The sequence below is a fragment of the Podarcis bocagei genome (genome assembly GCF_964188305.1).
Source record: "Podarcis bocagei genome assembly, chromosome: 4".
NCBI classification, from domain to species: domain Eukaryota; kingdom Metazoa; phylum Chordata; class Lepidosauria; order Squamata; family Lacertidae; genus Podarcis; species Podarcis bocagei.
In genome coordinates, this window is record NC_138128.1 from 59906621 (window position 1) to 59920782 (window position 14162).

Genomic DNA, 14162 nt, shown 5'->3' on the forward strand with positions numbered 1-14162 from the left:
TCATAAGCATCAGGTACCGTAGTTACTAAGCACTGGTGTCCACATAACCTTTGACTCCACAGCCATGTCTTGGTGATATACTAGTACAAAATGTTATATCTGAATTGATGGCACAAATAGGGTTTTGCCCCACTAGACAAGGCTTTTGAGTAGGGTTGACTGGAACACCTCCCTCAGTGAGGCATCTCAGAGACAAGACATGTTTTTTGATTTGCTGCACTGCTTTTTGCTATGAGGAATAAAGACAGGCCTGTCAAAATGGACACCCAAAGCAACGCTAAGGGGATTTTTGATTTCTTAGCCTATTTTCAGAAAACAAAAACAGTCCATGCCAAAGAGAAGCAGTTTCCAGTGTCACCTAAGGTAAACCCCTCATTATACAAAATTGCAGCTACCTTCTCAAATGCCATGTGCAAAGCAGAAAAGGTGACTCAATAAAAAGTAAGGATGACCACAAATTTCAGGCATACTTTAAATGTGCTTCAAAAGTATGCTGTGTATTCAGCCATACATACATGTTTCCCCCCAAATAGGACGATCCATCTTGATACAGGGGGGAAATAACATGTGAAGTGTGACTCTTCTAATACATTAGGGCCCATCTCAAAAACTATTTTTTTAAAAGAAAGAAAGAAAAAGAGATAGAGAGGGAGAAGAGAGAGAACATGGAGGAACATGCAACTGTTTCGTTCCCCATTGCTAAAACTGTAAGCTCCTTGGAGAACTGACTTATCTTTGTTTTCAGTTCTGCAAAGCATTTAAAGGCACTATACAGTTAATAATACTAGCAATACTTCCCGAGACTGTTTATCTAGAATTCAAGAGTATTTATCTTCCTGTCTAATTCACAGGAGACTTTGGGTGCTTTATAAATAACAGAGGGGAGAGTAAAGCTCACCTTCACAGATTTCATGGATCATATTTCACTAAAGATTTAAGGACCACACAAGGCAAATAAATTGTAAATTCAAAAAGAAGTAAAATTGTCACAGTTAAAGATCTGGGATATTTCCAAGTAGACAATATAGGTTTTCTGCCTCTTGCTACTCTGGCAAAAGCATATCAGTGAGGTTTGAGTTAGGATAGAATGTTTACCTTCTATGTTACCATGACACTTGCACTAAGATTCCATTTTCAGGACTTGCATGATAACAAGGAGCCATCATTTTGCTTTGACTCTTATGTCACAGGAAACTTTTAAAGCAGACAGTCAATGCTCAAAGCTAGAGTCAGACTTTTTATTTCACAGACAAGGGTCATTGCTCAGGGATAGAGTATCTGCTTTGCATACAAAAAGTCTAAGGTTCAATCCCTGGTATCTCCAGATAGGACTGGGAAAGACTTCTTGCCTGAAACCCTGGAAAACCCCTGCCTGTCAGTGTATACAATACTGGGCTATTCAGAATGATCTGACTCAGTATAAGACAGCTTCCTATGTTCCTAGAAATACTTCTTCCATCCATAAAAGGCTTTTGATCCAGCAGACAAATCCTACAGGCAGAGAGGGTAGGGGAAAACTTTTTCCAAATCCCCCTTCCTTGCTCCAGACACTGTTGCTACCTCCCACAACATTCTGGATTGTCACCTATGCCCAATGTCCCATGCACCAGTACTGCGGAATAGTTGCAGAGTAGGGCTGGGGCAATATCTGGTTTTCGACATCGCAATATATCACCAGCTAAACATCGCAATATGCCAATACATCACAATGGCTGACATAAGGATAGAAAACTACGTAAAGGCAATTTCCTCTAAATGGAATTTCATGTTTGCAGGGGTGAACTTTTTGTGAGAGTTTGAGTGTTTTCAGGCTTCTGTGCTTTGCTCACATTAAGCAATGGGAAACAGCAAGTGGGATAAAGGCTCACTGCTTTACGGAGAGAAATTGACTGAAGATAAACAACCTTGCAGAAGAACGGGGAGACAACCGCACTCCCTCATGCTGTAGCACTCAGCATGTCTCTGTGCCTGTTGTTGTCAGAACCTGTACGTCACATGGACCTAAAGGCCAGCACATGTGTATCTGTTTATTACACAGGGACTTCCTTTATAACATCTTAATGCTGCAGTGGTTAGGCCTGAGGGGTTCAAGATAGCACAGAGAAAGCCTAATGTACAAACTCCCAGGTTGATATCTTCAAGAGGAGAGCTTGGCATTACAGCAAGGATTATGTGATAGTGAGCTAGAGAATTGATTTTTTTTTAAAAAAAATTAAACTCTATAAGTTCCCCCCTCCTATTACATCTTTCATACAGCAAGTAATAATCCAGGATTACCAGGCAGTTTCCCTGCGTTCCTTACATATCCTCTCTACCCCTGTATTGATGGTCCCAATGCAGTCTTTTCTGTCTAGCATGTCTAGCCATCATGTATTAAGATTAAATAAAATATCAATGAAATTACATTTCCGGGAATGGTTTTTGGCTTTTCCAGAATAAAGTGGAGACCATGGCAGGAAACAAAACAAACAAAAGCAACAAGTCTGTGTACCATAGGCAATTACAGCACTGAAATGCTATCATCTGCAGTTACACTTCAGGAGGACATATTAAAACAACAACAACAACAACAGGTCCCCAAATAACAATTCAAACAAAAAATTCTATAAGACATAGTTCATTAATAACATTGCCTATCTAAAAGCCAACTGAAGCAGCTTTCTGGGATGACTGGCGGACATCTGGATGTCAACAGGTAAGTAGTTCCAGTGTGTGTGTTAGGGAAAAACATCTCAGTGTAACCCTGACCTTATGAAAGAAGATGATGTGGAAAACACTCAAAATAACAAAATAATAATGTTGCTTCATTGACAACATTTTCCTGAGGTATGAAAGGGAGAGCTCTTGGTAGAGCTACCATATTCTGCTTCAAGCCACACAGAAATATTACAGATTCATTTACAAAATTTCTATAACATACAATTTTGTAAGATGCAAGCAGTGGTCTTTCAGGAGTTTACAGGACTACCCATGTCACCAGAGCCTGCATGACGAAGAACTGATATAGTATGACCAACGGTTAACACATGTGAACAGCAAAAGGTAATGGAAGGAAGCGGATTTCTTACGAGGGTCTTCTCCCTAAAATTAGATGTACAACTCCCACTCATGCCCCACAATCTCAAGCTAGAGCGCAAGGGAGAGTTATGGAGAGCAGACCCTCCATTTGTACCCATTTTCCAGGGACGTCCCTGATTTAGAGATGATGTTTCTTATTTGATCCCGGAATGTCCTGCTATTCCTTAGGATGTCCCTATTTTCATTGGGGAAATGTTGGAGGGTTAAAAGTTATCTGACTCCCAAGTCGTCTGAAGGCAACCCTATATAGGGAAGTTTAAAAAAATGTTTTGTTATGTTTTTATATATGTTGGAAGCTGCCCAGAGTGCTGGGGCAACCTAGTAAGATGTGTGGGGTATAAATAGTAACATTATGATTATGGAATGGGATGTCCCTATTTTCATCCGAGAAATGTTGGAGGGTATGAGGGAGTGGTGAGGGAAAGGTCACCTGGACTACTCAGAAGCATTATCGTCTCTTACTGTTGTAATAAAAGGGAGAATCAATGCAGTGTGAGCTTGAGTAGGGAAATTCCCAATTCAGCTCATGGTTTAATCAGGAACTTGTTTAGTGGCCCTGAGGAAGCCACTATCCATCTATAATAAGGGGATAATAAGGTAGGGTGATTAAGTGGCAATATGTGTGAAACATGTTAGCATTCCAGAAGTATTCAAAAACATGAAATATTATTAATACAGTGGTACCTTGGGTTAAGTACTTAATTCGTTCCGGAGGTCCGTTCTTAACCTGAAACTGTTCTTAACCTGAAGCACCACTTTAGCTAATGGGACCTCCAGCTGCCACCGCGCCACCAGATAACGATTTCTGTTCTCATCCTGAAGCAAAGTTCTTAACCCGAGGTAATATTTCTAGGTTAGTGGAGTCTGTAACCTGAAGCGTATGTAACCCGGGGTACCACTGTATTTAATGCATTCTGAGGCTCAGCCTAGGCACCAGAAACAAGTTCTGGGGCATAGGTGAAATATACTTGGAGTCAAGAGTGGATTTCATGCTCTTTATTCAGCTCATAGTGGTGAGGAGGAATGGAACTTCCCCCAGAATGTCTGTCTGCCTTATACATTATTTACACAATGGGCCCCACGTGATTGGCTAATTCCGGGATTCTCCTGTAGGCCAATCAGGTTGCGGATTCCCTTCCACCTGGAGCTGGATTGGGTGGCTCCTGTGGACCAATCAAACTGCTGCATTCTGGATCCTATTGTTCTAGGACCAATCAGATTGCTGCCTTTTGGATCCTATTCAACTCAGTAAATAACAAAAGGCATCCTTGGTAGGGCTGGAGAAATCATTTCCATCTAATAGACAACGAGACAACCTTGAAATAAGTCCTGCACAATTCATCACATACATGTTGTTGCTTTTCCTTTGGATGATGTCTAGGTGGCTTTGCCTCTTTTCTAAAGAACATCATTAGATCCGTTAATGGATCTTGGGCATCTTGAAGCAATAGCTTACTGCCTACAGAGATGATTACAGGATCCACTGCAAAACAGATAAATGAGATCTCTTCAGACTGAACTTGTAAAACCCTTTGTAGTGGGCAGCATTTGAGACCAGGTTCTTACGGGGGGGGGGGGAGAGCCCACTAAGAATGTCATTGGCTTAGGTCCCGTTTACAGAATGCCCTTGGAAGAAAAAGCTAGTCTTACTCTACATAGCTGGTTTCCTTTATGCTAGTTAGTAAGGCGGACAAAATAAAAATAAATTACCAGCAAAATATCAAATATCCCAGAACATCTGGGCAAAGTAGCCACTCATTTTTCAAATCTGTATTTAGGGATGTGTGTGGGGGGTTTTTTTTTAATTAAAAAATTGCTTTGGTTACTTCTCATCCATGTTCAGCGTTACGTTCCACAAGCTATAAGCTAAGCAACCAGACATATTTAAACCTAAATACAGAATATAGAAAGACTTCAGATTCAGGATCAAAGCAGTTGGCACCATTTATTCAGTAGTGAGGGCTGCCTTGGTGTAACACAGCTTCTCATTTTCAGGAAGGGGAGACTAAGAGCACAGATGCACTTAACCCTTTCCCCATCTACTATTTTCCTGCTCTGAATTCTCCCCCACCCTCACAAGCTGCAACTGTAGGAAAAGTTGCTTGAAGGATGATTTGAAGCTGGAAAATGACTTGTGGGAAATAGGGGAAGTAGTACCCCTTTCCCACTAATATTTATGCATTCAATCCTCCCCAAGTGGCTTTAAGAAGAGGAAAATCAGTAGTGTACAGTTCAGCACATTTATGCGTTAAATAATTCGGCCCCCAAGACATGTAAAGTCACAATGCACTCTAAGTGATTCCACTAAGAGCCATTATCCCACTCAAACACATTAGGGCAGTCCTGAAGTGCCAGCATATACTTAATAAAAAAATGCAGTTGTTGGGAAATTGAAGGACAAACTGAGTTTGAATGGGTCCTTTTAAAAGCAAAGTAACGGGAAATGATTTCTTCTGATGGCTTCCTAAACTACCATAATAAGTTCTCGCAATTCACATTTAGGGAATCAGAAACATGGATGTTATACAGAGATTTCAGATATAAAGTGTAATCTCAGACAATTCAATATTGCATTGGTTCTGTCTACGTACTAAAAGTTGAGTTCGGGAACAAGATGTGGTTAACCCACACAAAAGAAAATCAGCCTGGCAAAGGAGACATTCATTATCAACAGCCAGAGTGTTGGCATAGGCCTGACACGATTTCCATTGGATAACTATAGATTCTTGGTACAAGAAGATATGGGGGATAGTTTTACTTGTGAAATTGACACAAACGTTTAAAGTAACGCGCTGCCAGCATACAACTGATGGGAGGGGGGAGGATCAGGGAGGATGGAATAATTTTATTGTTTTTACAACCATGGAGGAATATGACCAGCCTCTGACTGTGTTTCTTCACCTGTGGGTTTTATGAACAGGTAAAGAAAAATATTAAAGTTAAGTGTAATGGTCTTAGTATTGACAGCCCACAACAATTCCTCTGTAATTGATTTCAAATATTATCCAGGATTATTTGTTCTTTGTAACACATATCGGCTCTGTTTATTGCTTGCATTTTTTCTTTAGTGTTTCATATAAAATTGTAAAATTTAATGATTTTATTTTTTTAAAAAAAGATAATGTACACAGGTTGGAAGAAAATGCCACAGTTGTCTTCATGAATCCATACTTCTTACTGCATAGGATGTTTCAGTGTCTTGCATAATAGGAATACAATACTTTATCATGGTTCTTGGGAGGTGGAATAGCTACATGTTAACACTACAGGTGCTAGGTTTTTCTTAAGGCAGGTATATACCTTAATGAAAGAACACCTGCAGAACACCCCAGGTTTAATGCCTGGCATCTCCCAGTAAAGCTGCAAAAGGTCACTGTTTAGAACCATGGAGAGAAATTGCCAATCAGTGCAGAACAGAGATGGGGAAACCTGTGCCCTGTCAAATGTGACTGGACTCAAATGAGACTGAAGTACCTTCAGCCCCAGGCAGAATGCCCAACAATCAGGAATGATGGGAAGTGTCCCAACAACATGCAGAGGTGTCACTGACTTCTCATCCTTGATGAAGACATCTTGAACTAGATGAACCAAAGGATTAACTCAGTTTCCAGTGTTCCTATGGTGGCTTCTTATATACCTTCCTATGTTTCTAAATGGAGCCCCAGTCCACAGTCTTCTTCTACAGCCTTATTATTGCATAAGACCTGCTAGATCAGACCAAAGGCCTATTTAGTTCAGCATCCTGTTTTCCAAGAAAACCAACCAGATGCCTGTGAGAAGCCCTCTCCTGCCATTGTTCTCCAGCAAAGGGTATTCAGTGGTATGATGTCTTTTAAAGTTGCTGGTCATCATCACACCTTGTGGTAGCAAGTTCCATAAAGTGATTATGTACTGTGCAAAACTCTTCCTCTTCTCTGCCCCAAATGTCCTACGAAAAGGAGAAAGACTCTCTATCTACTTCTCCCTCAGCAAACAAAATTGTATGATGTCCTTTTTCCTAACCTAAAAGGCCCCAAACACTGAAATCTTTCTTCATAAGAGTGTTGTTCAACCCTCTCATCATTTTGATCACCCTTTTCCACACTTTTTCAAGCTCTACAATATCCTTTTTGAACTTCACATGTATGTCAAGCAGTCAATATGGCATTATGCCCAGCTCTCTCAGAAACTATAAACCTTCACACCTGCAGATGACAATTCAGCCACTATTCTTAGAATTCTGACAGTCTTCAATGTGATAGCAGCCGTAGGCTCAGTCAGGAGACCAGAAATGCCTAAAGTTAATGTATGTAGGTAAAGATGTGAGGAGATAAGTTGTACAAAATAAACCCAGTTTGCACTAATTTCCCATCTATCAATATGTTCTTGAATTTGTGGCTTACGAATAAAAGTAGAGTTGTTTTTCCAAGGTCTGGGCTGGCAGAGACTTTGAGACAGAAATAATGAGTTTTGTGGCACACTGTGGCTACTAAATGCTCTACTTTTCCTCTGTTTTCTGAATCAGACATAAACCACACATCTATATTCTACCTTGCAACAACAAGGAGAGTTACTTGCTTTCTAAAAGATGCCAAATACTAGCTGGCTGCTGACAGTGCTTATGGGGTGAGTGGGTGTTTGTGCAGGTTCAGAAAGCAAATCACCCATGAGACATTTTTATTCTCTGAGCCATTGTAGATGGAGAAAAAATCCTTTGATCTACTGAAAACGGAAACTATATTTTAAACACTATAATCAAGTCTTCCATTCTGCTGCCTGAATTGGTTTTCCAGTGGCGGCAAATTTGGAAAGTGCTTTTTGTTTTGATTGTATGTGTGCACTCTCAGTAGTATTTTAATTATGGACTTGTATCTTACTCCAATTTCTTATTGTGAGCCAGCCTGGGATGAATTTCTATTAAGGGTGGTATATAAGTATCTAGTATCAGGGCCAGGGAATCAGTGCCCCTCCAGATGTTGTTGGACTCCAACTCCCATCAGCCCCAGCCAACATGTCCAATTGCCAAGGGTGATGGGGGCTGGAGTCCAGCAACATGTGGAGAGCACTACGTTCCCCACCCCAGCCTTAAATAAAATAAAAATAGTGTGCACTTTGATTAAGTTAAAACAATTTTCAAAAGCACTTAGGTGCCCTATATTTCCTGCACCCCTACTGGACAAGGTGTCAGCCCATCGTTGTAAGAGTACTGTATAAGCTTTGAAGCAGATCTGAAGCAGGAGATGGCATGTATGCAGAATTTTGGTTTAGAATTTTTGTGTGAAGATTTATTAAACACAGTTTGTTTACCGTCTTCCTTTCCAATACATGCTTTGCTTTTAATATGCAGCATGCAACTCTGGAATGGTTTAATCTTGGAAATCATCTATTTTTCCATTTCACTGCAACTGGTTAGGAAGCTCAGATGATTTCAGAGATTAAACAAAGCACAATTGTATAGAAGTAAAGTAGAATGTAAGCAGATTTTGTACTTATCTCCAGTTTCAACAAAAGATAGCTGGTAATTGCTTTTTTATAACTTGAGCTTTACATTTGGAAGTGGAGGGCAAAGAAAAGCTCCGTATCACAGCTTAAACACTAAAGCCGCAGATCTTTAACTTTCTATTCTGATAGTGAGCCAAACCATCAACCAACTTTAATTTTAAAAGTATATTTATACTAGATTCACGGGTGACAAAGGAAGCAGCAAGGATAATGTTTTTGGTCACTGCAAAATCCTATCTGGCCTACAATCTGCAGCTGGAATCAAAATAAGGAAAAGTTTTAAATGGTTAGCCATTCTGACTGTGTCTGAGCAGGACAGCTTGTGCCCAGCAATAGGAAGCAAATCTAGCTTTATCAAAAAGCAAGAAACTTGTTGCTTAGCAACAAATAAAATTCTCACAATTGTACATTCTCTCTCACACACAAAGTACCCAGAACCCAAGCATTCAAAGATGAAGGGGCAAAAGATAGATGCAGCACAATTTTTATCTATTTTCCTTTTTTTAAGGAGGGACTTCCCTTCTGCATTATACATTAGCCTCCTTCATAAAACTTTAAGACCTTTCTGACATACTACATAGAACTCAGATCTCAGGTGTGGTTGCAATTTCAGTCCTGCGCAGCAAAAACTATGGGTACATATGCCTCATCTGTTTCAATGGAGCTGTGCCCTAGCATAGCATGGCTTAGAATTCCACAAGCCTCTGAGCACTAGTTGTGGAGTCTCATAGGAGAGAGTGCTTCACTCTCAGGTTTGACTTGTGGGGTTCCCATGCGCATCTGGTTGGCCACTGAGAACAGAATGCTGCACTATAGGGGGGGGGGCTCTTTGCATGAAACCAGAAAGGATATTTCAGACACACACACCCCAAGTGTCCCTATTTTCCAGGGACAGTCCTGGAAGTATAGAAGCCATCCCAGTTTCTGGTTTGACCCTGGAATGTCTCACTTTTCCTTAGGATATCCCTGTTTTCATCAAAGATGTTGGAGGGTATGGTATTTGTGACTTCCACAAGCTATAGAAGGGGTATAGTCTGAGGCATAGGGGTAGTTGCCTGCCCAACCCCTATGCCTCAGAAGATAAGTTATATGGAGTTCAACAGCTCTCTTGGATAAATATGTTTAGGACGGAGTGATTTAGAATTAATAGCCTAAGTCAATCATGCAGTAGTAGGAAAATTTGGTGAAAATGTACTATGTATATATTTGGGGAAAGCTGACTGTCTTGCTCCAGTGCTGCTCTTATGAGCTGTGTGCTCTGGCATTCCCCATGGTGTTTTTGCCTGGACCTTAAGGTTGCAGCTGAACCCAGCGGGCAAGAAAAATCAAATATATAAGCCAGGCCCTTGGGTTTGTAACTTCCACAAACATTTCATAAGAAAAATAAAGTAATCCACAAACACTTCCAGCATTCCCCTCAGTAAAGAGGAAGACCTTTTTAAAAAATGCAAACATTTTTCCTGGGGGATGTTCCTCCTAAGGTCAAGCTAGCAAAAACGCACAGACAAATAAGATATGTAAGGAACATTTAAGAATTTGAAATGTTGGCCATGAACATACAGTAAAGCCATGGTCTAGCCACTGGTTGTGCTAGGCTGATCACAACAGCAAATAAAACTGTGTTTTAGAAATCAGCATACCCTCCAACATTTCTCTGATGAAAATAGGGATGTCCTATTCAATAATAATAATAATAATAATAATAATAATAATAATAATAATAATAATAATTTTATTACTTATATCCCACCCATTTCTGGGTAGCTTTCAACAGATATAAAAACATAATAAAATGTCCTAAGGAAAAGTGGGACATTCCAGGATCAAACAGAAATCGGGACGGCTTCTGAAAATCTGGGACTGTCCCTGGAAAATAGGGACACTTGGAGGGTCTGAGTCAATAGTGCCTTAAGGCAGCTGCATATTGGTTTTTAACCCATTTCTGCAGAAGTTGATAGTTTGGGGCTAATGTAACACCGTTAATTGCAAAGGGACACATTGAGGTTCTTCTGAGGTAGTGGGGATGCATACTGAAGTGCAAAGTTTCCTTCAAAACTTGAGGCCTCTGGGGAATTAGATGCAAAACAGTGCATTTCAAAATAATGTCCTAGGGAGAGTCTCAATGTCCAGGTGGAGAGGCCTGGAGAGCTCCATTCAGTCCTCTTCCCCAAGCCTGAGATTCCTCACTCCTGCCATAGAAGAGATGTATCTTGCCATGTGAAAGTTGTAATCTCCCTGCACATACTCATGAAAGCAAGAGGCAATCTGAGTCGAAAATAGCCTGTTGATTGTTTTCGAAAATATATTATCAAACCCACAAAGGTGGAAGGAGTATAATAATGTGCCTCACCAAGATTTTTCTCAGAGAGAGAGAGATACAATATATGCACAAATAAATCGTTTCTTGGAAGAGTTAAGAGTTAAAACTGATGTCAGAGTTGCTTTGTTTTTTAACGTAATGATTGCTTTCACTGGAAACTGTGATGAAAATGAGAAAGCTAGGTATCTAAATGTCTGTGCTCATTTAATGTGAGTCATGCATGCACAAACCAATGATCCAATTTATTCTATTGTAGTACTCTCAGCTAAGTTCACCTTCCACCTTCCCTTTCGGCTATCTGAGTTAGTCGTGTTCCTTGTGTTATCCTGATCCAGCCAACTCCTTGGCTCAATTTTCTCTCTCTGGTTTTATTTATTATTAAATTAGTATACCGTGACTTCAGGGTGAGGTCCACAGCATAAAAATGCAAGATAAAAACACTAACTATATAATGACAACAAGAGCAAGAACAAAAACAAACCAACAACCAAACATTCATCTGTAATATTCAGGCTGCAATCCTATATATACCTACCTGGGAATAAGCACCATTAAACAGAATAGGACTTAATTCTGAGTAGGCATGCATAGGATTGCACGGTCAGGAGATTTTTTATCATGTGGAGTGCAGCCTTCATGTATGTATCCTCAGACCTGGTTTCAGTGTTCCTGATGGCTTCTGGGCAGGGGGAGATCCACATTATTCTGTGACCCCCATCTATAATAAAAGGTTAGGAACTTGCCATTTTCACTGGTTTCCATGTTGCATGACGAATATATGTCTCAAATCTAAAGCTACTCAGGTCTCAGCGGTGGTGAAATGTGCTACTCATTTAGTCAAGAACTGAATCCACATTTCCCAATTCAAAAACTAGTTCCTGTGCAACAAGGAAATATACGCCAATAGTTATTGTTACAATTAAGTACTTAATTGTTCAAAAAAAGCTGAACATCAAGCACTGCGTTTTTCAGTGGCAATCTTTGTTTGTTGCAAATTAAAATCTCACTAATTAAAATCACCTTGAGTGGATTAACCTGAAGTTCAGGAATTATTTTGATTTTAATTAAACATAAAGACTGAGTTCAAATAATGTGAGTAGCCTGGCAAACTTGGAATAGGAAAAGCTAAAGCTTACTGTGTGTGCTTCAGACCTTAATGCATAATACTATGCCTAGTACTGACAGCACGCAATAATGTTATGTAAGGTCACATATTCTTCAGCAAAAGCTACAATAACAGACACAGCAGAAGAGTTAAGGCTGAACCTCAGCCATAATGGAAATTCCCTTGCTTTTGAAGTTGCATCACCTCCTTTACTCAAAACAACACGTCTTGTTTGTTAGATTGGACAAAAAAAGGGTTATGTTTTGTTAAAATGAAAGGCACACATTTTTACATGCACGTTCATATAGATATAGATGTGCTGCATTTCTGTTTAGGGTACATGACATGAACAGACTGGTAAATCCAGTTTTATTTATATGCAGCCACACATGAAAACTACCTGCTCTCAAAAGTTTCCTACCTGCTTTGCAAAATAAAATAAAATAATTTTTAATTTTTTAAAAAATCACCAGCATTATGTCCAGTTCAGTGGTACCTCGGGTTACATATGCTTCAGGTTACAGACTCCGCTAAGCCAGAAATAGTACTTCGGGTTAAGAACTTTGCTTCAGGATGAGAACAGAAATCGTGCTCCGGCGGCGCGGCAGCAGCAGGAGGCCCCATTAGCTAAAGTGGTGCTTCAGGTTAAGAACAGTTTCAGGTTGAGAACGGACCTCCGGAACAAATTAAGTACTTAACCTGAGGTACCACTGTATGGGACTTGTGTAATGGTAAAGTTGGAACAAAATATATGAGAGACCCAGTTTTGTCCCATTTTTAAAAAAAGGTTTGGTACAATTGGTACAATTCACCAATGGAGACAGCTTGCTTAAAACAATTGGGCACATGCTTTGGTATACAGTGGTACCTCGGGTTACATACACTTCAGGTTACATACGCTTCAGGTTACACACTCCGCTAACCCAGAAATAGTGCTTCAGGTTAAGAACTTTGCTTCAGGATAAGAACAGAAATCGTTCTCCGGTGGCGCGGCAGCAGCGGGAGGCCCCATTAGCTAAAGTGGTGCTTCAGGTTAAGAACAGTTTCAGGTTAAGAACAGACCTCCAGAACGAATTAAGTACTTAACCTGAGGTACCACTGTATTCCAAATCACTTTCAGTGCAGCTAGCCACCCCGTGAGGCAGTTGGATTTTCCATTGTTTGTATTGTAACTCTAAAAAAGTAATTATGTTCAGGCAGTCTGGAGAGGTGTTCGGTTCTACTGCAAAACCAATGAATACATGGTGAGCCATCGGGGGTGTTGAAAAGTCCCATTATCAAGTCCCATAGCAGTGAATCTGACAAGGAAATAGACATGAATGGTTTCCAAGGACAAGATATCCCTCTGGTTTTTCTGCAAGCAATCAGGAAGGATACATGTAGCAAGAATAATCTATGGAGAACATAAAATATTCCCTTTTGCCTGCACTGAAGCCATGTTCTGCATCACATGAATGCAGAGGCTGCATTATTTACAACAGCTATGAAAATACTCATATAAGAACCTTATATTTTTCAGAGATGAATAGATGCTAGGATTCAGAGTCAATCTGGCAGCCCAGATTTTCAAATTCTGCACCCTTTTTTCCATACATCTAATTCCTCCAAATGCTATCCTCAATTTTGGAAAAAGTCTAGTAGTGTATATTGAATCATTTCAGTAAAAGTTAGAGAAGCTAGATGAAGGAGATGAGTTTAGTTCAGAGCTCATAACTTTTAAAACAGTCGTACCTCGGATTACATACGCTTCAGGTTACAGACTCCGCTAACCCAGAAATAGTACCTTGGGTTAATAATAATAATAATAATAAATTTTATTTATATCCCGCCCTCCCCAGCTGAGCCGGGCTCAGGGCGGCTAACAACAATCAAATAACAATCAAATAATAACACATTCTAAAAATATTTCATTATAAAAATTAGTTAAAATCAAATTGATGGCAACCGATTAAACAAAATTCTGTGCAGGTTGCCAGAGGAGGGAGTCAGGCTGCGCCCTGACCAAAAGCTTGGCGGAACAACTCTGTCTTGCAGGCCCTGCGGAAAGATGTCAGATCCCGCAGGGCCCTAGTCTCTTGTGACAGAGCATTCCACCAGGATGGAGCTGCAGCCGAGAAGGCTCTGGCTCTAGTTGAGGCCAGCCTAACCTCTCTGAGGCCTGGGACCTTGAGGGTGTTA

At 40.2% G+C, this 14162-nt stretch overlaps 1 protein-coding gene across 3 annotated transcripts in view; it reads right to left on the bottom strand.

Moving 5' to 3' along the window:
• The window catches only part of LOC308586369 ((E2-independent) E3 ubiquitin-conjugating enzyme FATS), a 150160-nt gene that overhangs the window by 55382 nt on the left and 80616 nt on the right, over positions 1–14162 (bottom strand). The window contains exon 1 of one of the 3 annotated variants that reach the window (XM_081192883.1): positions 899–1052. The exons of the other annotated variants lie outside the window; for them this stretch is intronic. Coding sequence (XP_081049009.1) covers positions 899–920 — 22 coding nt within the window. The 5' untranslated portion in view covers positions 921–1052. Of the gene's footprint in view, positions 1–898; positions 1053–14162 lie in introns of those variants that run through there. 3 annotated transcript variants of the gene reach the window in all.